The sequence below is a fragment of the Mirounga angustirostris genome, unplaced genomic scaffold, assembly GCF_029215605.1.
Source record: "Mirounga angustirostris isolate CCGP_5_RB_7025 unplaced genomic scaffold, mMirAng1.0.hap1 SCAF_2, whole genome shotgun sequence".
NCBI lineage: Eukaryota > Metazoa > Chordata > Mammalia > Carnivora > Phocidae > Mirounga > Mirounga angustirostris.
Window position 1 is genome coordinate 156173008 of NW_026991710.1, and position 24407 is coordinate 156197414.

The window sequence follows — 24407 nt, forward strand, 5'->3', positions numbered from 1 at the left end:
TACGTGTGCGTGTGTAGTATAGGGTTTCCAGGGTTTGAAAAAATTAAGAAAAACCTGAGATTTGTTATTTCTAATTATTTAATGTAGAAATCACATAAACTTTTACTCTATCCAAGTTGGGGAAGTGCTACCAAAGTTAACAGTGATCACTTTTTTTTTTTTTAAAGATTTTATTTATTTATTTGACAGAGAAAGACACAGTGAGAGAGGGAACACAAGCAGGGGGAGTGGGAGAGAGAGAAGAGGCTTCCTTTGGAGCAGGGAGCCCGATGCGGGGCTCGATCCCAGAACCCTGGGATCATGACCCGAGCCGAAGGCAGACGCTTAACGACTGAGCCACCCAGGCGCCCCAACAGTGATCACTTTCTATTAGTAAATTCTTCAATAATAAAACAACATTGCTTTAATAAGTGGTCTTTATTTTAAAAAAATATGTTCCAATGATCCCGTAGTCAGAAACATTGCCAGAAATAGAAATAACAAACAGTCCAAGACATTGGGTAGATTGCAAAATGCTCTCCTGCCCTGCTTGGGAAGAATAATTCCTTCCTCCCCAGTCTGTGTCCTTCTGGAGAAGTGTCATCTCTCCCTCAAAATGAATTACCACCATAACACGTCATGTAAGTCTCCGTGGAGACCTGACTCTGCACCTGATCGTGGGCTAGGTGCTGGGGTCCAGAGGCACAGAGAAGCAATTCCTGCACTCTGATCTGAAAAGTATTGTACCTCTCTCTCTTCAGTGTCTGTGAATCCAAGACACACAAACAAAAACCTCCCCACACCCACCCCTGCCTCACACAAATTGACTCTGTTCTGTTCAAAGGTGCTCTATTCCCACAGAATATGCTGACTGCCATGTCACTCTAGCTTATCCATGGTTTAAAGCTGAAATCAAACTGGTCACCCAATTCCCCCATGCTTTTGAAATAGACACAAAGAGCCAGCTGACCCATTGTTAGGGCAGTCCCTGGTCTGAAGAACCATATCCCAGTGGTGGAGAGAATCACTCTGTCACAGACATAGAGCCCAGGATGTCCCTGGCTGAACGACCTGCACATTTTCCCATAACCCCAATCACAGATCATGCCACTTCCTTCAAAAGAGTCGTCTGGTGATGCTTGGCAGAAATATGTCCAGCCAGAATTACAGGATGCCTTTCATTCCAGTCGCCAGCTTGCTGTTGGTAAGAGCAAACCTGGAGTTGGCCAGTGGGGGAATAAAAACAAGGTGGGCTAGGAACACTGGCTCAAGGCATCCCATCCTGGTCCTCTGTGCCGTGTCATCACCTCAGCCAGCGGGCCTGAGACACGTGGGGCCTCTCCCACGTGTCATAACCCAACGTCCCGTTCATCTCTGTCCCCCTCACAGTTACACGGGGTACAGCTTGCGGACGGACGACCCTCATCCAGTGTGCACTGAACTGATCTGACCTAGTTCCACAAACGAAAAGAGGAGCAAGGGACTGGCATTTAAGGTGGGCTATAAATAAGAGCAGAGCAAACGTCGGCCAAGTAGCCCTGAGACAGGCAGAACAGGGGACTCAGTGGCAGGGGGGCCGGAGGTGGGGGCGTTGACAGAACTGGAGTGAGGGCTTGCCTTAGTACCCCTAAAGCAAGAATCACTGTGCGAAACTAGAGGTACCAAGAGCGACTGTCATACATACTGAGACTGAAGAGACAAATATGAGACTGAAATCAAGAACTACCGGATCAGACGCAACCTATGTTCAGGTACGAAAATGCCACTTCTCCCTTATCAGAGGTGCTCAGAAATGGTCTGTCCCACTTGCACCCCCAGATTGCTTGACCCTAAACCACTTCCCACTCACAGGCCACATATGCTGTCCCAGTTCATCCTGCTCTGCCCCCCATACACCAAACTTGCTGGGAGCATGAGCAGAGTAGCCAAGGTTAAAATCAAAAGAGGAACAAGCCATGTGAAGGGAAGAACTAGTTCTCTAAAAGCAGAGATGCAGGTGGGGGAGCAAACAGAACCAGCTAGCAGGTTTGCTATCAAAGCATCAACCCGCCCCCTTCTCTGAACGTCCTAAAGGGGCCTCCTTCACCGTGGCCACAGTAAGAAGCGGGACTTTTCCCAGCTCCACTGCAGTCACTTTCACAAATAAATGTGTTCATGGTGTCAGGATTAGAATGAGTGCAATTCTGGATGTGCATTTAATTTGCATTATTACTTCTCCTTGGGGTTGGGGGGAGGTATTCATAAAGAAAGCTGATTCCTCCCGGAAGGCTACTTAGCAGATGGTTCTAATTAAGCCCTGATGTAGCATGAGGACAACCCAGAAGAGGGTAAAAACGAACTCTGCCTCCCAGGTCTCTAGCATCCCACATCCTGAAAGCCTTCAGAAAGAGGCACCCTACAAAGTAAAAGTTACACACATTCTCCCAGCCAGAAGGGGGAGAAGCCTGGAGATTATCAGCTTTGTCTACTGAAATCGTGCATTTCTCGGGCTGGGGGTGGGGGGCGACGTCTGTGTGAAACAACCAACCACGTGGAGGTGAGCAGAGCTCTTTGAACAGGACAGTTACCCCAGGGAAGTTGCTGGAACACACCCGACCTTCCCATACTGCCCTTTCATTTCAGGCCGGAAACAGAGAGGCCCCCTCCACGTCTTGGGTCTGGGCCCGATCCACAGGAAACTTCTCTCTTGATTAGACTCCCACTGAGCCCAGGGTTCAGCCTTCCTATCTTTCATTCCAACCCACACACTCTGCCACTCCACCAAGAACAGAGTCAGGGGGCCTTTTCAAACAAACTCGCCCACCCACAACCACTGCGGGCAAGCTACAAAGCTCATGCTAAGAATTAACCGTGCCTTCTCCTTGGAATTGAGAAATTGGCCTTTGAGCCGCAAGGGAATATTCTCTAAAAAGCAGATTAATCCTCATTGAGTTTTGGCAGGCAAAATTCAGGGGTCAATTAAACAGAGCCAAGAACTAATGTCTTAATCTGTTCCCTGCGCATTCACATGCAATGCCCGAAGAGGTAGAGGATTCTGTCAGTCCCATCTAGATATTGCTGGAAATCGCACCAGCCTTATACAGCCTTCCTTTTCCAAGGTTATCCTTGGAATAGGAAGTTGAGGAGCAGTAAGGCTGGAGCTGAATGAGGGAAGGGGGCAGGGAGGGAATGGTGGGAGGTAGGTAGAGGGGTTGGCAGAGTTGACCCAGAGTTGGGGTTTCAACCCTATCACTTACAAGCACCAACATAAGCAAAACAATTCAGACGCCCTCGAACTACTTTGAATGAATTGGTCACAGTCACATGACACATCTGGATATTTCCTTTTAAAACATTCTTTCCAACTGAAATGGGATCCAGATGTTGTAAGCAGATGTATATTTAGTCCCCTTCCTAGGTGGTACCTACGTAATGAAAACTCAACTTAGTTTGATTTTTATGTGTACTTCTTACTTCTGCTACTAGAATGCAAGCTCCTCCATGCCTTGGGCATGGCATTCTTGCCCACTGCATGGGGCACAATGCTTGGACCGCAGCTGGTCCTTAAAAGCTAGTCCAATAAATGAAGCAATACATAGATAAAATGAAAGTTTCAATGAATCAGATTAAGCACCAATCAAAGTCAGGAACAAAATGTGTCCTGTATAAGGTTATACAGGTAGATTTGGATTTGGAAAATCTTGATCCCCTTGTTAACTATGACTATTCATCAAGCTAACAGCCAGATTTTTTATTTTTTATAATAGCTGGTGAAGATTTTTTATTTTTTATAATAGCTGGTGATTTCCCTCTGAATGGTTCTTTACATGGAAGCTTTACAAGAAAATTCTTCTTAGATGATAAACTGTAGAAAACATTAGCCATTCTTTAAGACCCAACTCAAGTGACTGGTCACATTTCCTGAGCGCCTACTATGTGCCAGACCCTGTGTGGAAAGCTCTCAGGCACTTATTCACTTTGTCCTTACAAGCCTCTGTCGTAGGTTCTGCTGTCATCCCCGTTGCACAGGTGAGGAAAGTGGCTTAGTTTTTTCGGCTGGGCCTCCCTGACCTCTCCAATGGAAGTATGCACTTCCTCCTGTGAAACCCCATTTAGCACATTCTGTGCTTCTCCTGTGAGACATGCTGCACTCTCTCGTGTACACGCAATAACTCAAGCATCGTCCTGTCCCCTCCGCTCCACCGTAAGCGCCCTGAAGATGGGGCTACCTTATTCCAGCGGTACTGCCAAGGCACGCCCAGCAACTGCGTATCAGGGTCACCTGGGCAGTTTTTCAGGCAAAACACAGCAGAGGCCTGGGCCTCACACCCTGGAGATTCTGGCTGTTGGTGGCGCTCTGGGACCTTTAGCCTCAGAAAGTGGTCTAGGTGCTACTGACACACACCAGGTTTGAGGACCACCGTCCTCCTCAGCCAGCTCACTGCTTTGCACGCTGCGTATAATGAACAAAACTCACCCAATGAATGAATGGTTTCATGAATAACCATTATTATGAGATGTCAATTAAGATACATACCACTGGGGCGCCTGGGTGGCTCAGTTGGTTGAACGACTGCCTTTGGCTCAGGTCATGATCCCAGAGTCCTGGGATCGAGTCCCACATCCGGCTCCCTGCTCTGCGGGGAGCCTGCTTCTCCCTCTGACCCTCCTCCCTCTCATGCTCTCTGTCTCTCATTCTCTCTCTCTCAATAAATAAATAAAATCTTTAAAAAAAAAAAAAAAGATACATACCACTGTTGTTCAGGTGGGCACAGAACTACCCCCACCCCAACTCTGCCAACCCCTCTACCTACCTCCCACCATTCCCTCCCTGCCCCCTTCCCTCATTCAGCTCCAGCCTTACTGCTCCTCAACTGTGCCAAGCCCTCTACCCGGAACACTCCTACCCTAGATTTGCATGCCTCGTTCCTTCTTTTCTTCAGCTCTCTCCCAAATGTCACCTCCTCAGAGAAGTGATCTCTGGCGGCCCTAAGTCAACCACAGCACCTGCCCCTATCACTCACGATGGTATTACAATCCTTTACCCAATATTCTCATAGCCCTTAACATAAACTGCCATTATATTATATATACTTCAAATCTGCTGTCTGTTTCTTCCCGCTTAGAACACAAACCCCAGGAGGTTATGGATTCTTTGAGGAAAACCGACAAGCCTCTCTGGCTGTTTAAGCCTTCTGTTTGCAGTGTTTCAGAAGAGTCTTATTTCTCATTGTGACAGAAAGAAGGGCCTCGCTGACCTTCCAAGTTCCTTCCAGGATCCCAAGGCTTAGAAAAAGGAAATTTTACAAATAGAAATGCAGGGGTTCTTCTTAATCTGGGGTCCGTGAGTCCCCGAAGATTTCTAAACTTCCTAAAACTGTACGTGAAATTTCGTCTGCTTGCAATATGCACAACTTTCTGTGGCAAGAATCCCCAGCTCTCATTAGGGTCTCGAAGGAGTTTTATTTCTCAAACGAAAAGTTAAAAATTCTCTCAGCAGAATCCTTTATTATGGATGAGGACACGGAGGCCCCCAAAGCAGCAGCTTAGGAACAGCCAAACAGCTGGTTAGTGACGGAGCCATGAGCAGAGTACACATCTGTTGATCCCCAAGCAGTCTCTTTAACCCCTCCCCCCACACCCCCTAGAAAGAGAGGACCCTCCCCTCATGACAATGCCAGACTGCCACCCTGGACCCTGGGCTCCGGGAGCAGCTACTTCATTGTGTGTATGACTAAGCCTTGGGCAAAAATAGTGCTGCATGCTCTCCCCCTCCCTCACAATTTAATTATTCACCAATTTGCGTGTAGAGAGAACATCAGAGAGGTGAAAGGCTCAAATTTGCCCTAAGCCTCTTTCAAATGGCATTTCCTACCAATGCAGTACAGGGCATCTTCATGTACCCTCGCTCGCCAGATGCCCTCCGCAAATAAAGAACTTCTTTTTCTCCCTACTGCCAATGGCTCCGATTTTCTCATGATTTCCTATCGTGGTGAGTGCCCACAAAATACCACCCCCCTCCACATGTCCTACTGGCTATTCTTCCAACATCATGGATTCCCAACCAGCCATGCTGGAATGAAAACCAATATTCACAAGCCATCGGGAGGCGTGGGGAGAAATAAAGGACGGGGCATCTTGAACTCCAATCAAAAGCACATGCTCTGTCCTCGCCTCTGATTTTCCATACTTACAGAAACCTCCTCTGCAAGGAACTCTGAGGTCCCAAATTGACTTTTTCAGTTAGGCCATTGCACTGAAAGGAACAGAGACCCACTCAAGTTCCGCCAGGAAAAGGGATGTTCTGGACCTGGAAATGGAAAGCCGCTGAGGACACGGAGGGCTCTGGGGCCTGGGTGCACCCCACCCCCGCACCCCCCATCGCACCCGAGACTGTAGGGCTGCTCTCCACATCTGCTCCCTTCTATCAGTGAGCTTCCTCAATTTCCATCTGGTTTTCCTGTTTCCTTTTTGCTTTTTTTAAGTATAGTTGACAGACAATGTGAACATGAGTTTCAGGTGTACAACATCATGACTGGACAAATTTATACATCACGCTGTGCTCACCGCAAGCGTAGCTACCATCTGTCCCCTTACATTGCTATCATAATATCATTGGCTCTATTCCCTATGCTGTGCCTTTGATCCCTGTGACTTATTCATTCCATAACTGGAGGCCTGCGTCTCCCACTCCCCTTCACCCATTTTGCCCACCCTCCGCCCCTCCCCTCTGGCAACCACCAGTTTGTTCCCTGTTATAGGTCTGACTCTGCTATTTGTTTACTCATTTGTTTTTTTAGATTCCACAGGAGTGAAATCATACAGTATTTGTCTTTCTCTGACTTACTTCACTTAGCATAATACCCTCTGCGTCCACCCTCCATATGGTTTTTTCATTCCTAACTTTGGCCTCCATGTGACTTCAGTTTGCCAAGGACTCAGCTCTCTCAAATGGCATCCCTCTTAGCTTTTGCCCCTTGGGATTCTTTCATTCAAACTCCCAAGACGGGTATGACTGACTCTACTTCTTTGGGCCAAGCCCTGTCATTGTCCAGACCATGCAACAGCTTCTATGGGGAGGTGTGCCCCCCCATACGCCAATCGGCAATGGCCGAGGGAGTCAGAAGTGCCGGTTCCCTAGGCCTTCCCGAAGTCTTCCGTAGTGGCTACGGCCAGACGGGTACAGCCACTCTTTGTTCTAGGTACTAAATCAGGATGCTGGATAGTGTGCAGCCGCAGGCTTCTATTAGCATGTGAGAGCCAACCGTTAAATTCTCAGGGATTTTTGTGAGCCAGTTGTCAATCCACTGGTAGTTGAAATTGGCCACAGTGGGAGTATTTATACCATAGACATTGGCAAATGCTACAAATTAGGGCTTTCTTTCTTTCTTTCTTTCTTTCTTTCTTCCTTTCTCTCTCTCTCTCTTCTGGAGAGCTAGTTTGCCAGCACACCATGGTAGCATTAATGGTTAAAGAGGAAGAAAAACAATGAAGGTAAACAGGGCTCCCCGACAATCTGACATTTGATAATCTATGTCATTTCCCTCTTCTCTTCATCCAGCCTTTGCTGCAGCCAGAACAGACGGCTTCCTCATTCTGCACTTCCCACAGATACCTGTTCCACAGCCTGGAGCCAGGGCTCAAGCTGAGCTATATCCCCAGCCTTCCCAAACCTCAATGCCCATTTCCATAAAGGTCAACTTCTTCCCTGAAGACTACCTAATTCCCTCAATTAAAATAACCTCTGCTTCTCAAAACTCCTGGAACCCAAAGTGTACATCTCTGTGCCCCTTTTTCATGTTTAGCCTTCCATGTTAGTTATTTCTGACTTCATACCTTTGCGTCTTTTCATTTATTATAAACTTCCCATGAACAAGATCTATGTCCATTTCTCCTCCAGATCCTTCCAAATGGTGAGCATTATGCTTCTCCGTTGGATACCTGGTAGCACATGGTGAATGAATACAAAACAATGATTTCCACAAGTTGGCCAGTAAGTAACACATCTCTCTTCGCCTTCACACACCTACCATTCCAGACCCACTAACTCATGGTGCCCCAACAGAGATGAGCCCTGACAGCCGAATCAGCAACAACAGGATTCATGGAGGCATCAACAGATACCACCTAAAGGCATGTATTTGGTCTGTGTGTGTGTTACTTTCACTAGATCTAAATACCTGTAGGAGAAGGAAAAAAATCAAGGATATAACATAGGGATTAAATTTTGACCTAGCAACAGCAGATTCATACTTCAAACCACCTACTGAACTGATCAACCCCTTATTAAAACCAATCTCCCTTTTTTGTTTTAAAGATTTTATTTATTTGAGAGAGAGAGAATGAGAGAGAGAGAACACATGAGAAGGGGGAGGGTCAGAGGGAGAAGCAGACTCCCCGCCAAGCAGGGAGCCCAAGGCGGGACTCGATCCAGGGACTCGATCCAGGGACTCCAGGATCATGACCTGAGCCGAAGGCAGTCGCTTAACCAACTGAGCCACCCAGGCGCCCCAAAACCAATCTCCCTTTAAGACTTTGAGAAAGCTGGGGCGACTGGGTGGCTCAGTTGTTTAAGCCGCTGCTTTCGGCTCAGGTCATGATCCCAGGGTCCTGGGATCAAGCCCTGAGTTGGGCTCCCTGCTCAGCGGACAGCCTCCTTCTCCCTCTCCCTCTCCCGTTCCCCCTGCTTATGCTCTCTCTCTGCCAAATAAATAAATAAAATCTTTAAAAAAAAAAAAAAAGATTTTGAGAAAGATGATTCGGAGCGTTAGGGGAAATATCAGAACTAGGAACCAGATGAACAAGATCACAAGTTCACTGTCAAGAGAAAATTAGTTCATTATGTGATGAATCACTTAACCAACCTGAAGAGTATATAAAAGCCACCAAGTAGTTAAAAGGAAAACTATCAGATTACAATTCGCATGTGAAGAAAAGAGCCCTGAAGAAATGGGCTTCTTTGCCCCAAAGCTTTTCCTAGACAACACCTTCTGAGTAAGGTTTTAGGCAGAAAGTTCAATGGCACATCGACTTTAGATCTTGAAATTCTTGGTCAATGTATGTGGTCTTACCGGCACTGCTCAATTATTTTGTAGAAATTTTCAAAAATTACAAATTCTTCAAATTTTTTAATTCAAATTGAAAATTCTTCACACTCTGGAGAATGTGGAAGGTGGTACAAAATATTATCTCTATTTTACAAATGGAAAATGGAGAGAAAAAGAGTCAAGCCACTTGATTGTATCTGCAACAGAGATTGAAATACAAGCCCAGCTTCCTAATCCTGGTTTCAATCCTTCTCTGTGGGTTTCATTCTACCCATCATCCCTCCAAACCCTAAGTGCCCCAGAATATAAAAAACAAGTGACCTTTATGAGACGGATCATTCCTAAAGCTTAATCCAAACACGTGGTGTTAAAAACTAGTAAAAAAAAAAAAAAAAAAAAAAGACACCTCAGAACTAAGGTGGACAAAAGAACATGCTAGAGTGCCTATTTCAACAAGAAAACAAGCCCTCTAATCTTCCAAAAGTCTAACACCCTGTCACCCAAGGCTGCTGATAAATGCAAGAAGATAAAGACATATTACAGAGAATGCAGGCTTCACTGTAGATAACACGTGTATTTCCTTCATCTGTCATTTCTTCATAGGAGCAGTTTTAGGAAGATAGGACCACAGAAGTACTGTACTTTCCCTAAGATTTTGTAACCATTAGCTAAAGCCTCCTCAACCTGGAATTTAGCCCCCAGAGATCTAAGAGAAATCAAAAGTAAAGAAGGGGAGAAAAGGAAGCAAATGAAAGCAAAAATCCACATATGCATGGGTCCTCCCCAACACCCTCGGATCTGATCCTTACAAATGGAGATCTTTGGGCAACAAAGGAGGGGCTGTTTTCCGGGTCCAAAATCTGTCCTCATGTCATTGCCTTAAATCAGAATCCAAACGCCATCGAAGGAAAGTGGGCGGGATTACGGTCTGCTTCACGGAGTGAGCCATTTGCTTCTGAAATAAGTTCCGCTGTCAAACCTGAACAGAGCAGGCAGGCTCATATCTAACTCAGGAAAGAAAATACAAGAGATGGATTCAAAATTTCCAAGGCTCTTGGCTTAGATTGGAGCTCAAACATGAAAGGAATTCTTCCACAGAGTCAAACCATTTCTGAATCTGTGAGCTTCCAAAAAGACCTCCCTGAAGTTATTGAGGGATTGGAAAAAAAGCTGGAGCTGCAAACCTTGCATTGCCCAACATGAACTGGGTACTAGCCTCTCCCAAGGTATCTAAGGTTCTTCTGAAATATTCCGCAGTATTCTATATTCAGTCAGTTTGACTCAAGTAGGCATCGGTCTTCTTTAGGAAAGGCGCACAGACCCACAAGACAATCATTCAGGATGCTGTCCTCAATGGATTCCTATTTTCAGATTCTATGACAGGCTGTGTGATAGGGCCAGAAATGGCGGGCTACTGGTCACAAACGTCTGTGAGTCCATGACTGGAGATGAGGCTGGAGAAGATGTACTTTGTGGCATTCTATCAAGCCAAAGGGAAGGAAGCCAGCCTTTAGGAAGCACCTACTCTTTCAATGTATTTTCCACACATTCCGTATCTTACATAATCCTCACAGCCCATGAGCCATTGGAACATAGCAGGTACTCCGAGAACAGGTACTTCCTCAGAGCAGTAAGTTAGTCACAGCGAGCAGGGATCCAAATTCCAGTTGGCCTGACTCAAAACACCCATGTTAGTCAGTCAGTTATGTGTGAATTTATTATTTATTTATACCTCTTAGGATCCCAGACTGATCTGAGCCAGTGAGTGAGTGCTACTCTAAAAGCACGGAAACAGAGAACAGAAGTCCCTCACCCAGAGACCCCTGGAAACTCAAATATTTTCTATGACAATTTTTGCAAGACCAGGCCATTTCTAGCCATAAGAGCCTTGACACTGGAAATATACTAGAGTCTAGTCTGGACCTCTGAAGATGGGTTCAGAGCTAACCAACATTAACTACTTAATAATCAACCCTGCTCAACAAACAAGAGCACCTGATTGCCAGGCCAGTGTACTCTCAGGCAGGCTCCTGCCTAGCAAAATTTTAGATAATGATTGCCATACTGTCCGCGGTACCAGGAAGTGTGCTAATCATATTCCTACCTTCTCACTTGGCTTAGAGCCTTATATGACTTCACAAAGGCAAAGAGTAATAACAGTTAGTAGACCTGAACTTCAAAATTCCGAGCCACAAGAAGCTACCCTCCGAAACTTCACTCTGCAGCAAACGGCTCTTGCATCTGCCTTGACAATTCTGATTTTAAGCATGGCTTGGCCACTGGAAGTGGTAACCATGTTAGCTTACCATGTAGCTGTGGCACTGAGCAAATCAACTCACTCACTCGGAACATGACTGATTTTTTTTAGAAGGCATACCCTATGAGTGAAGCTGTTAGACTACAGAAATCATCATCTATAGATGTTCTGTGTTGTTAGTGAAATATTTTATGTAATGCAAGACCAAGTCTTGTGTGTGCCATGGGACTGTCCATTACCTTATCAAAAAAAGACCGTGACCTCACACCTACTGTTTTTGAACAGATAGATGAGTCAAAGCCAGAGACTGATGGTTTATCAGCCATAAAATAGTCATCCAGATCCTTAGAACAGCCAACAGATTAAAATTAGTGAGATGTGATTCTATAAGTTTTTAGTTTTAGGATTATAAAGAGATGAGACTAGTGTAAACATGAAAATTCCATTTTGCCCCTAACTGAAGAACAGTCTTGGAATTGGTTTTTGATTGTGAACAAAGAGACAGAGTGTGTCATAAGTAATTCACCCAACAGTAGAAAACAGAGTATACTAAATTACAGATGGTCCTCAAGAATATGGGGACACATAAAGTTATTTTGCTAGAATATGCAAAAATCAGCATAGCTTGAGAGATGGGGTCGAAGACCTAATTGCCGAACCCAGCCAAGACATCCTGTGTGATTTGGGGCAAACCACCAAAATACTCTGTTTCATTTGCTAGACCTCTAAAACAGAGGTTACAACAGCTACTGCCTTTAGGTCACACATTACATTAATAATCATAGGATCCTTAAGTCCAATTTATTTATTTGTTCAAACTGGTAATCAATCCACATTGCACAAACTTTAAAAGCTGCAAAAATACTCAATAAAAGCTCTCTACGACTGATACCCAATCCACCATCACCTTCCAAGAAAACAACCGATGGACAATTTTTTATGTATATTTTCAGAAATGGTCTAGCATTTACAAGTACATGCAAACACACACTTTTCTCTGCCTACTGCATTCAGTGTCTTGAACAGTGCCTGACACACAGTGGGTATGGCACAAATATTCATTTAACAAAATTAATACTATAGACACTTTTTGCATCTTGCCCTTGCATTCAAATATATCTTGGAAATAGCCCATATCAATGTATAGAGAGCTGCCTCACTCTTCCTTTCTAAAATTTTTCTTTCAGTGTAATATACATACAGGAAATGCATGCACCATACATGCACAGCGCACTAAGTTGTCATAAACTGAATCACCTAGCTATGCAGCACCCTGATCAAGAAAGGACAAACATTACCAGTATCCTAAATGGTCTGCTCATCCTCACTGCCAGCACACCTTTCACCCTGAGGACACCTAGAGTAACCACTACCCTGACTTCTAAAAACCAATTAGTTTCACCTGTATTGGTATTTATAGAAATTCAATAACACAATAGGTACTCTTTTGTGTTCACCGTCTTTCCCATAGCCTTTTGTGAGATTTAACTGCATTTTTGTGAGGACATGTAAATCCTTCATTCTCACTGCCCTATAATATTTCACTGGGTGGGGACACCATAATTTATACATACACTCAACTGCCAATGGGTATGTGTGTGGCTTCCAACTAGGGGCTATTTTAAATAGTGTACCTGAACATTCTGCACAAGACTTTTGTAGAAACTTGTCATTCCCCTAACCCTGAAACTGTCGAGGCACAGAGGAGGTCCATGTCTAACTTTCCTAGGAACTACTAAACTGCTTTCCAAAATGGTTGTACCCATGAACACTTTCACAACATGTGAGACTTCCCACGGCCGCATGTCCTCACCAACAGCTGGAATGATTCCATGGTTTTGTTTTGTTTAAAGATTTTATTTATTTGTCAGAGAGAGAGCACGAGCAGGAGGAAGGGGTATAGGGAGAGGGAGAAGCAGACTCCCCACCGGGCAGCGAGCCTGATGTGGGGCTCAATCCCAGGACCCTGGGATCATGACCTGAGCAGAAGGCAGATGCTTAACCGACTGAGCCACCCAGGCGCCCTCCATGGTTTTGTTTTGTTCTATTTAGCTCTTCTGGTGGGGCTGCCGTTGTGTTTACAACTCCACGATGACAAATGGAAAGCAGCCCCTTTCTACATGTTTACTGGACATTTGGATTATCATCTTTTATGAAGTGTCTATTCAAATCTTTTGCCCATTTTTCTACTGGGTTATTCTTTTCTCTTACTGATTTCTAGTTCTTTACATGTTTGCAATACGATCTGTTGATCAGACATGTGTACTGGGAATGTCTTCTTACATTCTGTGGGTTGTCTTTTTAATCTCTTAATAGTGTCTTTCTATGAACAGAAGCTCTTAATTTTAATAGACTTGGTATATTTATTTTAATTAGTGTTTTTTGTGTCCCTTTTAAGAATCTCTGCCTACTCCAAGGTCAAGATGTTCTCTTTTGTTTAAAAAAGATGTATTTATTTATTCTTAGAGAAAGAGGTGGGGAGGGGCAGTGGGAAAGGAAGAGAAAGAATCTCAAGCAGACTCCTCGCTGAGCACAGAACCGGACTCGGGGCTCAATCTCATGCCCGAGATCATGACCTGAGCCCAAATCAAGAGTCAGATGCTTATCTAATTGGGCCACCCCGATGCCCCTCTTATGCTCTCTTCTGAAAGCCTTTACCTTTCACAGACAAATTTGAATCATTTTTTATGGCATTAGGTAAGGGTCCAGTACATCTGCAGGATAAACTCATAGAAATGGAGTTGGTAAGTCAAAAGGCATATGCATTTTTTTATTTTAATCAATATTTGATAGAGGTTATACCTATTTTAATTGGATATTTTCAGACCACAATGATATGGCACACACAGTATTATTATAAGACACAGCACATTAGAATTTCACTTATACCAAAGTTCCCAGTATTTTCTGAGCCTTAGGATTCCTTTTTCAAAGACAATAAATGTGTAACTACGCTTCAAGTATCCACTGATTGAGAAAAGATATACAAGCATGTAAGTTCATAGAAACTGTGCCTCACAATCCTGTGAGATGGAAAAACTAAAATGAATCATGTTGTCATGATGTGGGAGGCAGGCCTTCTCTGTTTATTTGCTCCTGTTCATAAGGGAGCTCAAAGCCTGGCTGGAGTGCCTCAGAAACCAGGTAGACAGACGCCAGCCCTGTTCTAGGAGGAGTCTGCTCCAAAGTGAAGTCCACAGTAGCTCTCTGCCTGGGATGAGGCTGCATTGCCTCCCTCGTATCAAGCTGTCCCTTCCCATCAGAACAGGGCAGGAGGACTTGCATCCACCACGACAACAGAAAGGCTTACTCAAACTTCTCCTAGCTTAAGTGTTCCGAAAAGAGCATCATTATTTTGCTCAAAATAGAGGTCTAAAATAAGACCAATGTTCTCTCATTTCCAGGTCAATATTATAATCCTTTATGATCAATACATGACCTCTCCTTCACCCATCAACACTAGGTAAACCACAGTAACATTCATTCTCAAACATGCCTGTAATGTTGTAAGAATGTCATGCTGCTTATTTTGTGACTGACGTTATGTCAATACCATGGTGCTGGGGACCAAAGACCCACTGGGCCTATAGCAGGTCTGAAACATGACCACCATGGAACCCACAGCGTAACTTCTACTTTGCAGGCTCAAACCTCCAAACACACTTCCTTCCCAGAACTCTTAAAAAGGGGAAGATGAACAGCAAAGAAAACCACCAACAAAATGAAAAACAGCCTGCCAAATGGGAGAAAATGTGTGCAAATCATCTATCTGATAAGGAGTTATCCAATATATAAAGAAATCATAAACTCAATAGCAAAAAAAAAAAAAATCCAAATTAAAAATGGGAAGATCTGAACAGACATTTTTCCAAAGAAGATATACAGATGCCCCAGACACACATGACAAGATACCCAACATCACTAATCTTCAGGGAAATGCAAATCAAAACCACGATGAGCTGACACCTCACATCTTTTAGAACGTTATTATTAAAAAGACAAGAAGCAAGTATTGGTGAAGAAGAAGTCTTGTGTACTGTTGATGGGAATGTAAATTAGTGCAGCTAGAATGGAAAACAGTATGGAGGTTCCTCAAAAATTAAAAACAGAACTACCATATAATCCATCAATCCCATTTCTGGGTATTTACTCAAAGGAACACTAACTTGAAAAGATCTCTGCACCTCCACGTTTAATGCATCATCATTTATAATAGCCAAGATTTGGAAACAAGCTAAGTGTCCACTGATGGATGAATGGATAAAGAAAATGTGATACAGACACACAGGAATATTATTCAGCCACAAAAAAAAGAAGAAAATCCTGCCATTTGCAAAAAATGGATGGACTCTGAAGGCACTATGCTAAGTGAAAGAAGTCAGAGAAAGACAAATACTGTATGATATCACTTACATGTGGAATCTAAACAAAAAAACATAAAAACAGAACTCATAGAACAGATTGGTGGCTACCAGAGGTGGGGGATGGGTGGCAATCAAAAGCTACAAACTTCCAATTCTAAAATAAGTAAGTCTTGGGGATATAATGTACAGCATAAGGATTACAGTTAACAATACTACTGTATTGTATATTTGAAAGTTGAGAGTAGCTTTTAAAAGTCCTCATCTTGGGCTCCTGGGTGGTACAGTTGGTTACCCATCTGACTCTTGGTTTCAGCTCAGGTCGTGATCTCAGGGTCATGGGTTCGAGCCGCATCTGGCTCCGTGCTTAGCGTGGAGTCTGCTTGAGATTCTCTCTCTCTCTCCCTCTCCCTCTGCCCCTCCTACTCATGCTCTTTCTCTCTAAAACAAATAAATAAATCTTAAAAAAAGTCTTCAACACGAGGAAAACTTTGAAAGGATGTGTGGTGATGGATGTTAACTAGACTTACCATGGTGATCACTCCACATTGCAGACACTTTACATTATACATGTGAAACTACCATCATGTTATATGTCAATGATATTTCAATAAAAGGGAGGAGAAGATGATTTAATAGCTGGATCTTATTTATACCAAAACCTCCATCTAGAAAAAACTTAGGGAAGACAGGCATTTTCCCTTTAGGACCGTGTGGGGTGCAATTACTGGTCAGACCCCTAGTAGAGGTACAAAGAAACTTGCTCTGGCCAGTTATAAAGAAAGAGGAAGCAGCTAGAAGACAACAGGCTGAAGCACAAATTTGCTAGTAGCCCCGTGACTCTGGTTAATCATTTTATGCCTCTGGGGCATATTTTTCCAATATATGAGGGTGTTAGGTATGAGGGGATGCATACAGACAGACTCTAGCACTTAATATTTTATGATTCGATACACAAAAGGGCAAAGCTGTCAGATTTTTATAACTGAGGTTTATGACTTATAGCCAGTCTCCAGCAGGAAAGTCTGGGGAGGGAGAGCCCTATCATTCCAGACTCATGGAAAGTACAAAGTACAGCGCATCCTGTCCCAGGTACACATACAAACCAGTCAGCAGGATGCAGTCTTACTCACCTTGGCTGAGTCAGCAAAGAGCTATTTTCGAGAGGGAATTAATCACTGCTCTGATTTCTTTTCCTCAAGTTATTTGACAAGGTAAAGAATGGATGCCTAGGATTCTTAGGGTACCCAAGGGGTCCAACGACTGCATCTGGCATGGACAGTCCCAGAGTTTAATGGGGTGTTGGAAAAGTAGGAGAAAATGGCACAATCTGGAAACGTGGATCCATGAATATAAAGCCACTGGAACAATAGCAGCTTTGCGACGGCACAGAGCTTTGTAAAAGACAAAAGCCACTTTTGTCTCTTGCTTGGGAACTGGTTACCAGCAATTCAAACAATCGTTTGAGTCCCGACTGCCAGCCCAGGCTCCCAGAGAACATGGCCTGGACATCACTTGCAAAAATAAAATTAACACAACCATCCTCCACTTTCCCTTGCTCACCCAAATCTCTGCCTCAAAGTCATTTCCTAGCCTGATCTCAAAAGCACTTTTTTAAACTTAAAAAAAAAAAAGCCCATGATTCCTAAGGTATGCTGGAGGGCTACTTATAAACCAACATCAAAAGGACTCCCAAAGGATTTGTCATACCTTTAACACCCACAGACACTGGACATTTCATGGGTGATTTTATCTCTTTAATGAGGGAGAAAACTATTTTTCCCTCCTTTCAAATATTTAGTGAAGAACAAACTATGTGACCTTAATCAATTTCCTGAGCCACAGGTACAGGTCAAATTCTATTACAATTCTATTATAACTCTCCATTTAAATGAGTGGTAATAGGTTGACCCATGTTCCTTTATTCTTTTGATAGTACTAAAATATTTTCTATGTATAGAGTTGTAATTGAAATCCTAAATGATGCCTTATTAGATAGGAAAGGAAAATGGGAATAGTCCTCCTCTTCCCCTCCCCACCTTCCTCCTCCTCCTTCTCCTTCATTATTTGTGGAGGCTGTGTAATGCTCCTAGCCCAAAAGCTGTGATTTGTCTAATAGAGAAAATAAATGTGTTAGATAAGCTTTGTTCAGGCTTGAGTCATTCTGCTTTGTTCAGGCTATGAGTTCACTGCTAGTGAATCAATGATGTATATTAAAAAAGGTCTTTAAACCTTACACAGAAACACACATAAAATAAGGTTATGTATTGGCCAGTTGATGAAAACATGGCCAGAGGCTCACAGGAACCTGACCTTGAATTTCCGCTAGGAACGATGGCTCAGTATTCCCTAAGTCAGTGTTCCCAGCTACTTTATAGAATATTAACTACCAGCAATCACAGGGATCTACATTATAACAAGGAGAATGCCTCAGTTGGGCATCATCCTCACTCTTCAATGAGAAATGGCTTGATAGGTACTGGATTCTAGCCAGACTCCAGTACACTGTTTTATTTTTGTTGGTGTTATTTTTATAGTTGCTTTTTCCTATGGCATGTGATGCTGGTTCTCTTTTAATGGTAGAAATGTAGAGTTTTTCTTTTCCAATAATTGTTTTCATTAAAAATTAAAAAGGCAGCAACATAGAGAGAAGATGAATTACGAAACAGACCAGGCAAATGGGTATGGAATCAGACATGAAGCTGCTTCACAAGGGCACCTGGACACAGCAGATATCAAGGTGACAATGAACACCTGAAGTCTGGGGCAATATACGGAGTAGAGTTTTGGCTTGGGAGTGAGATTATACAGCCAGAGATGAAATATGTATCCTCCATGAGCCTCAGTTTTCTTATCTGGAAAAGGGGACAATATATGAGAATTACAGCATTACTCAGTTTATTTAAACAACAGGTAAAGAAGCAAAGCTAAAACTTTTTGGTCTTGGAACCCTTTTTTACTCTTAAAAGTTACTGAGAATCTCAAAGAGCTTTAGTTTATGTGGGTTACATCTATCACTATTTAAGATATTAGAACATAAAACTGAGACATTTTACACTTTTTTATTTAACTAATTTAAAATAACCATAATAGGGGCACCTGGGTGGCTCAGTCAGTTAAGCAGCTGACTTCAGCTCAGGTCATGATCTTGGGTCCTGGGATGGAGCCTCGTAGTGAGCTCCATGCTCAGTGGGGAATCTTCTTCTCCCTCTGCCCCTTCCCACCCTCCCCCTCCGCTCGTGCTCTCTCAAATAAATAAATAAAACCTTAAAATAAAATAATCATGGGGCACCTGGGTGGCTCAGTTGGTTGGGTGACCAACTCTTGATTTCAGCTCAGGTTATGATTTCAGGGTCCTAGGATCAGGCCCCACCTCGGGCTCTGCGCTCAGTGTGGAGTCTGCTCGTTCCTCTCCCTCTGTTCCTCCCCCTGCTTGCACACACACACTCTCTCTCTCTCAAATAATAAAATCTTTTTTAAAAAATAAAAAATAAAATAATCATAATAAACCTAATGCATGTTTTTTATGAATATGTATTTTTCCAAATAAAAACACTTTCCAAACAAAAACACTTAGGAGAGGCACTGCTTTGCATCTCTGTAAATCTGTTTAATGTCTGCCTTCATGAAAGGCAATTGGATTCTCCCATCGACTTCGGCATTCAATCTGCTGCGATATCACACTTCATGCAGTCTCTGGGAAACTGTACCATATGCTCATGAGCAGGTAGAGTGAAACAAGCCAATAACATCTTAGTATTATTGCCAAAAAGGTTTTAATCTCATGGACCCACTGAAAAGGTCTCCAAAACCCCCACATGTACCTGGAACATACTGAATTTAAAGGGTTTAAAACAGTCACAAAGTAAATTCATAATAAGTACTAATTCGCTATTCCTTTTATTCTTAGCCTCAATGTTATTAGAACACAAACACATTAGGGAAAAGACTTCTTCAGCTGTATAATATCTAGCAGCACCAGGACTCCTGTAGACAGATGATCAACAAGTGTTACTGTTGTTGCTTATTCTGGTTCCATAACTAATTAGCTGTGTGATCTTCAGCCAAGGATTTCTAATCTGTGTTCAAATTCAGAGATCCATGGACTTGAAAAGGGAAAAAAATACATCTCTATTTTCTAACCCTCAGCATTTACTTTAATTATGACTGTAGGCAATAAACCCCCACTTGTACCAAACTGAAATCATAGGTATTTTCATATCACATCACGGTTTACTGCAGATATCTTAAAAAGATCATATATGCTCACCACTAATTCAAAAGTATGGTTGTTATTAGACCTGCCACTAGATCTTGTTATCTAGTGCATTAATAAGTACATATTACAATATCACAAATTTTGAATATCTTGACAGCTGTATTTTAATACAACTGGGTTTCATTTTCAATCCTTCATAGTTGACTTTATGCACTTGAAATCATTATTCTAAGAAAGTGATCCACCGGCTTAACCAGATGACCAAGGGAGTTCATGCAGTCAAAAGGTTACCTTGTGTTAAGCAATTCATTTTACCTCTTTAGACACTAAGTTCCTCTCTTTAAAGGGAAACTGGACTAGTTATTCTCTGAGACCCTCCCCTCAAGAGCTGGACAGGAACCCACAGCACACCTGATTGCATTAACAAAGAGCTACAAGGGTCTGCTTTCAATTTTTACACCAGCATTTGAGAGTCTACTCTACCAAGCCAAATGTTTTCAGATTAATGGGCCCTAGCAGAACCAAACAGATGAAGAGCTAATGGCGAAAACAAAAGTTCTCCCACATTACCTTTTACTGCATTATAACAATATAGATTACAAACAATAATGAATTATTTTGCAAAAAAAATCAACCATCAACATAATCTGGGACTGTTATTGATATAAATAGCTTGTTTGGGTGCAGACTTAAACATAAATATTTCAAATCATCAGAAGAGTAACCTGGATATATATCACTAAAGTTTGCTTTAAAACTAAATAAAAGCGATTATATCCTCCTATCCTCAAACAGAAAAATTTCAAGAAAGAAAGAAAAGGAGAAAGAGAGGGAGAAAGAGAGGGAGAAAGAGAGGGAGAAAGAGAGGGAGAAAGAGAGGGAGAAAGAAGAAAGAAAGAAAAAAGAAAAGAAAAGAAAGAAAGAAAGAAAGAAAGAAAGAAAGAAAGAAAGAAAGAAAAAGTAAAGTAAAGTAAAGTAAAGTAAAGAAAAAGGAAGGAAGAAAAGAGTGGCTTGGGAAGCGCACTTGTTTCTAAGCACTTGGCATGGAGCACTTCACACCGGGATACTAATGGACTAGAACTTTAAAGAAGCAAATCTATTGGTCCTCTCCCTTGATACAGAGATAACACACATGGGTCATTTAGGCCCTTCTAAATGCTAGAGATTGAGCCAACAGAGCTATGTTTAAGAACTAAGCCCAGACAGATTACATTTCAGTCCCCATAGAAAAATCTAGGCTATGTCAGGAGCAGCCAATAATGGCACCAAGATAATATAAGAGTAGAGACTGCCAGCCTCCCTTAGCAAAATTCAAATTGAGATCAAAGCGCTACCCTCACACAGGGTAGCTGTGAGTCATTAAAATGGTTCAAAATGTCTATCATATAGTTTCCTTCACCTAGAAACGCAATCCAACCAGGAGACACTCACAAGTGATAACTATCCCCCCAAAAGTCCAACAAGCCAATTTTCCTAATTATATTTAAATGAGTCTGTCTACTCTATGCTTTCTTGTTTTCTCAACAGCACATCTCATTTTTTTTTTTTTTTTACTCGCAAAGATAAAGACTGACTGAAGGCTCTCGCTTCGCGCATTTAACCAAACAAAATAAAACTCATATTGTGGTGAATGGGGATGTGGGGAGAGGAACTGCATTAAATCATCATAGAAATTAGGTTAGGGCTTTACAGTGTCACCTCAACACCAAGGACAAGCAGTTACTGAATGCATACTCTATATCTGGTATTGTGACAGGGATACAGAACCATAACCTTCTGATTCAGTGAGCCCAAGGATAAAAGGATAAGTAACAAAGAACGGCACAATGTAATGATTGTGAGGAGAGGCGTAAAGGTTTGGGAAGGTCTGGCTCATACCAAATCTGGGGAAGCAATGGGAATAGATTTGAGCCCTGAGGAAAAGGCCGGATTGGGGGAGGATGGGGAGGATGCAGACGTGGGAGGGCACTGTGGACAGGGGACAGGCACAAGGGAGCAAAGTCCCAAAGGAGAGACTGTCCACTGCATATTGCACGCACAAAGAAGGGTAGTGTCTGCACTGGTGAGTTCATGGAAGAAGCCAGGAGAGATAAGGTTGGTGGAGACAGGTTGAACAAGATTATCATAACCTCGAAAGTTGGGCTCAATTTAGACTTTACCCTGTAGGCCAAGGAAGGCTTCCAAGCAGGGAGGTGTTATGAACAACAGTGAGTTTTAGGAATAAACAATGGTGATTTATCTCCTCGGCTAATCTGTCCTAACAGTGGGTCCTTTTGTCAAACCAAGATTAATCAGAATCTATTGTGTCTAGTAAAATAAGTGTGCCAAATTATACCCTGGGGCAATTTTGCTACCACCGATGCCCTGGAAATGCAATTCAAATACTTCTCTTGACTGATGATAAATAACCAGGTAACCTGACTCCAGAACAGGGAAAAAAAAAAAAAAAAAAGTATATTAAAAAGAAAACATGTCATACTTGCTCCTATGACTATGGCAATTAAAACCATATTTGGGGGGTATGCCTGCATGACCTACACAAAAGTCCTAATAGTTCTGGATCCTGTTAAAATTAAAACCGGTAACTTTGTAAGTAGTAATTAATGATTAGGCATTGCTAAATATGCTTTAATTTAGTAGTACTCTGTAACGCTCAAAAATAAAGAAATTGATTCCCTCTATCTTAGACCATTTCACCTCCATAACTATCGGCTACTTACTGGCAACTGCGTGAAGCCTCATGACCAAATTATGACCAGGTAGTCTGGGGCAGAAGAAACACATACTTATTTCTGAGTTGTAGCCACAGGAGAGTGCAAGGATTCTAAATAAAATTTAAGAGGAAACAAGTTTTTTGGAATAGAGGGAAAACAAGGAATTATGTATACAGAATATATATTTTTATATATACAGACACATAAAGGGTCACAATTAAGAATACTATAGTAAATGTGAAAGGGTGTGGTTGTTGGTTTTTTTAACTGACTCGTGATTAGAGTTGAAAAGCACCTAGAGGATGAAAAAACAAACAAACAAACAAACAAACAAGAGTATCTTTAAAAAGGACTTCACTGTCAGAAAACGCAGAAGCATAGAAGTTCAGGGACCGACCACTCCCTACTAACTGAAGCGGTGAGGAAAAATGGGGGGCAGGGAAAGGACGAAAGTAAAAGATTAAATTACAAATGGGCCAAATGAATGAACCTGAGAGCAAGTGATACAATTCTCAACACACACTGCTATGCTGATTCTAGGGAACCGCTCCGAAGTCTACTTGCCCCTGTAATCGCCTGGCTATGGCAGTCTTTCCAGGAGACCCCAGCAACCTCACTCCTGGATAAAAGGTGCAAGGACCATGGTTTTTCACCTGGGTCAAAACCAGGCACAGCCAGCGCTTCGGGTCCAAAACAACACAACAGCAATCCCTCCGCGGGTGGGGGGGGCTCTTCCAGCACCGCTGTTGGGAATGCCAAGTGCCTGGCCAGGACCTGTCCCAGTTTTCTTAACAACATATCCTCATGTTATCCCACGATGAACCTCGGGGCTCAGAAGGCAGTCTTACAGCGTCTTCCTGCACGCTCCGTTAGGGACGAGCGGCGTGTCTGCACAATCAGCCCCCGGGGGCAACCACCCCCGTTGCCCGGTCACCCACTTCCTGTCTCTTCCATCACCTCCACCCCACGACTCCAGTTTCCCACATCAGTTTAAAACTGTTGGCAGGGTCCCAGTCCCTGGGAGGAAAGGGGGGCGGGCGGCTTTCTACCCCCAAACCCTCACACTGGGACCTCAGAGAGAACCCAGGAAGAGGGAAGGCAGAGAGCGCTGGGTCCGCGAGCGGCACCCGCCTTCCGCCGACGGCGGCCGACTACAAACTACTCAATGAAACCACAAGGATGGGGAGGAGAAAGGCGAGCACCCGGGCCCGGTGCCCCAGATGAACAGCTGGCGAGCGCGCTCGTCTTTTGACGTTTCCACCTTGCAGAGCGCTGGAGCTTTGGGTTCGAGAGCCGGCTTACCAGTCCCGGAGCCCGAGTGCACTTTTAGCCCCTCGGATTCCCCAAACCCGGAGGGACGTCCCCAACCGGGAACTGCCTCCGCGGAAGCTGAGCTTTGACTGCGCGCGCGAGGGCAGCGGGAGCCGAACCCGGTGCCGGGCAGCGCGGGTACCCAGTGGCCCGGCGTCCGCCGCCCAACTTTGCGCAAGGCAGGGCCGCTCCCGCGAACTTCTCGGCAGCCGGGCGCGGGCGGGGTGGGGCGAGCACTCACCAACCCCGTACTTCTGCCTCTTGGTCGGGATCCAGCGGGCCATGGCGGCGACCTCGCCCCGCCGCGGCGGCGGCGCCGGCGGCGGCGGCGGCGGCGGCGGCGGCGGCGGCTACAGCTCCTGGGGCCCCGGCCGCCGCCGCGCCGCGCTGCTGCGCGCGCCGGGCCCCTCCGCCATGTTCCGGCAAACTTCGCAGACCCCGCGAGCCGTCTCCCCGCCGCGCCGCCCGCACGGGATTCGCTTCGGCTCGGCCCCGGCCCGCGGTCACCTGCTGGGCCGGGCGGCCGCGCCGCCGAGCGCT

General features: G+C 43.9%; 1 protein-coding gene across 5 annotated transcripts in view; it reads right to left on the reverse strand.

Annotated features, from left to right (window-relative positions):
• Positions 1-24407, reverse strand: part of DOCK5 (dedicator of cytokinesis 5) — a 216986-nt gene extending 192579 nt beyond the window's left edge. For 3 of the 5 annotated variants that reach the window (XR_010409659.1, XM_064585368.1, XM_064585371.1), the window contains exon 1: positions 24109-24406. Coding sequence is in view for 4 of the 5 variants with exons in the window: in XM_064585368.1 (XP_064441438.1) it covers positions 24109-24151 (43 nt within the window). In the remaining variant the exon portion in view is untranslated. Of the gene's footprint in view, positions 1-24108 lie in introns of all 5 variants that reach the window. The other 2 variants (XM_064585370.1, XM_064585372.1) reach the window with 2 other exon arrangements.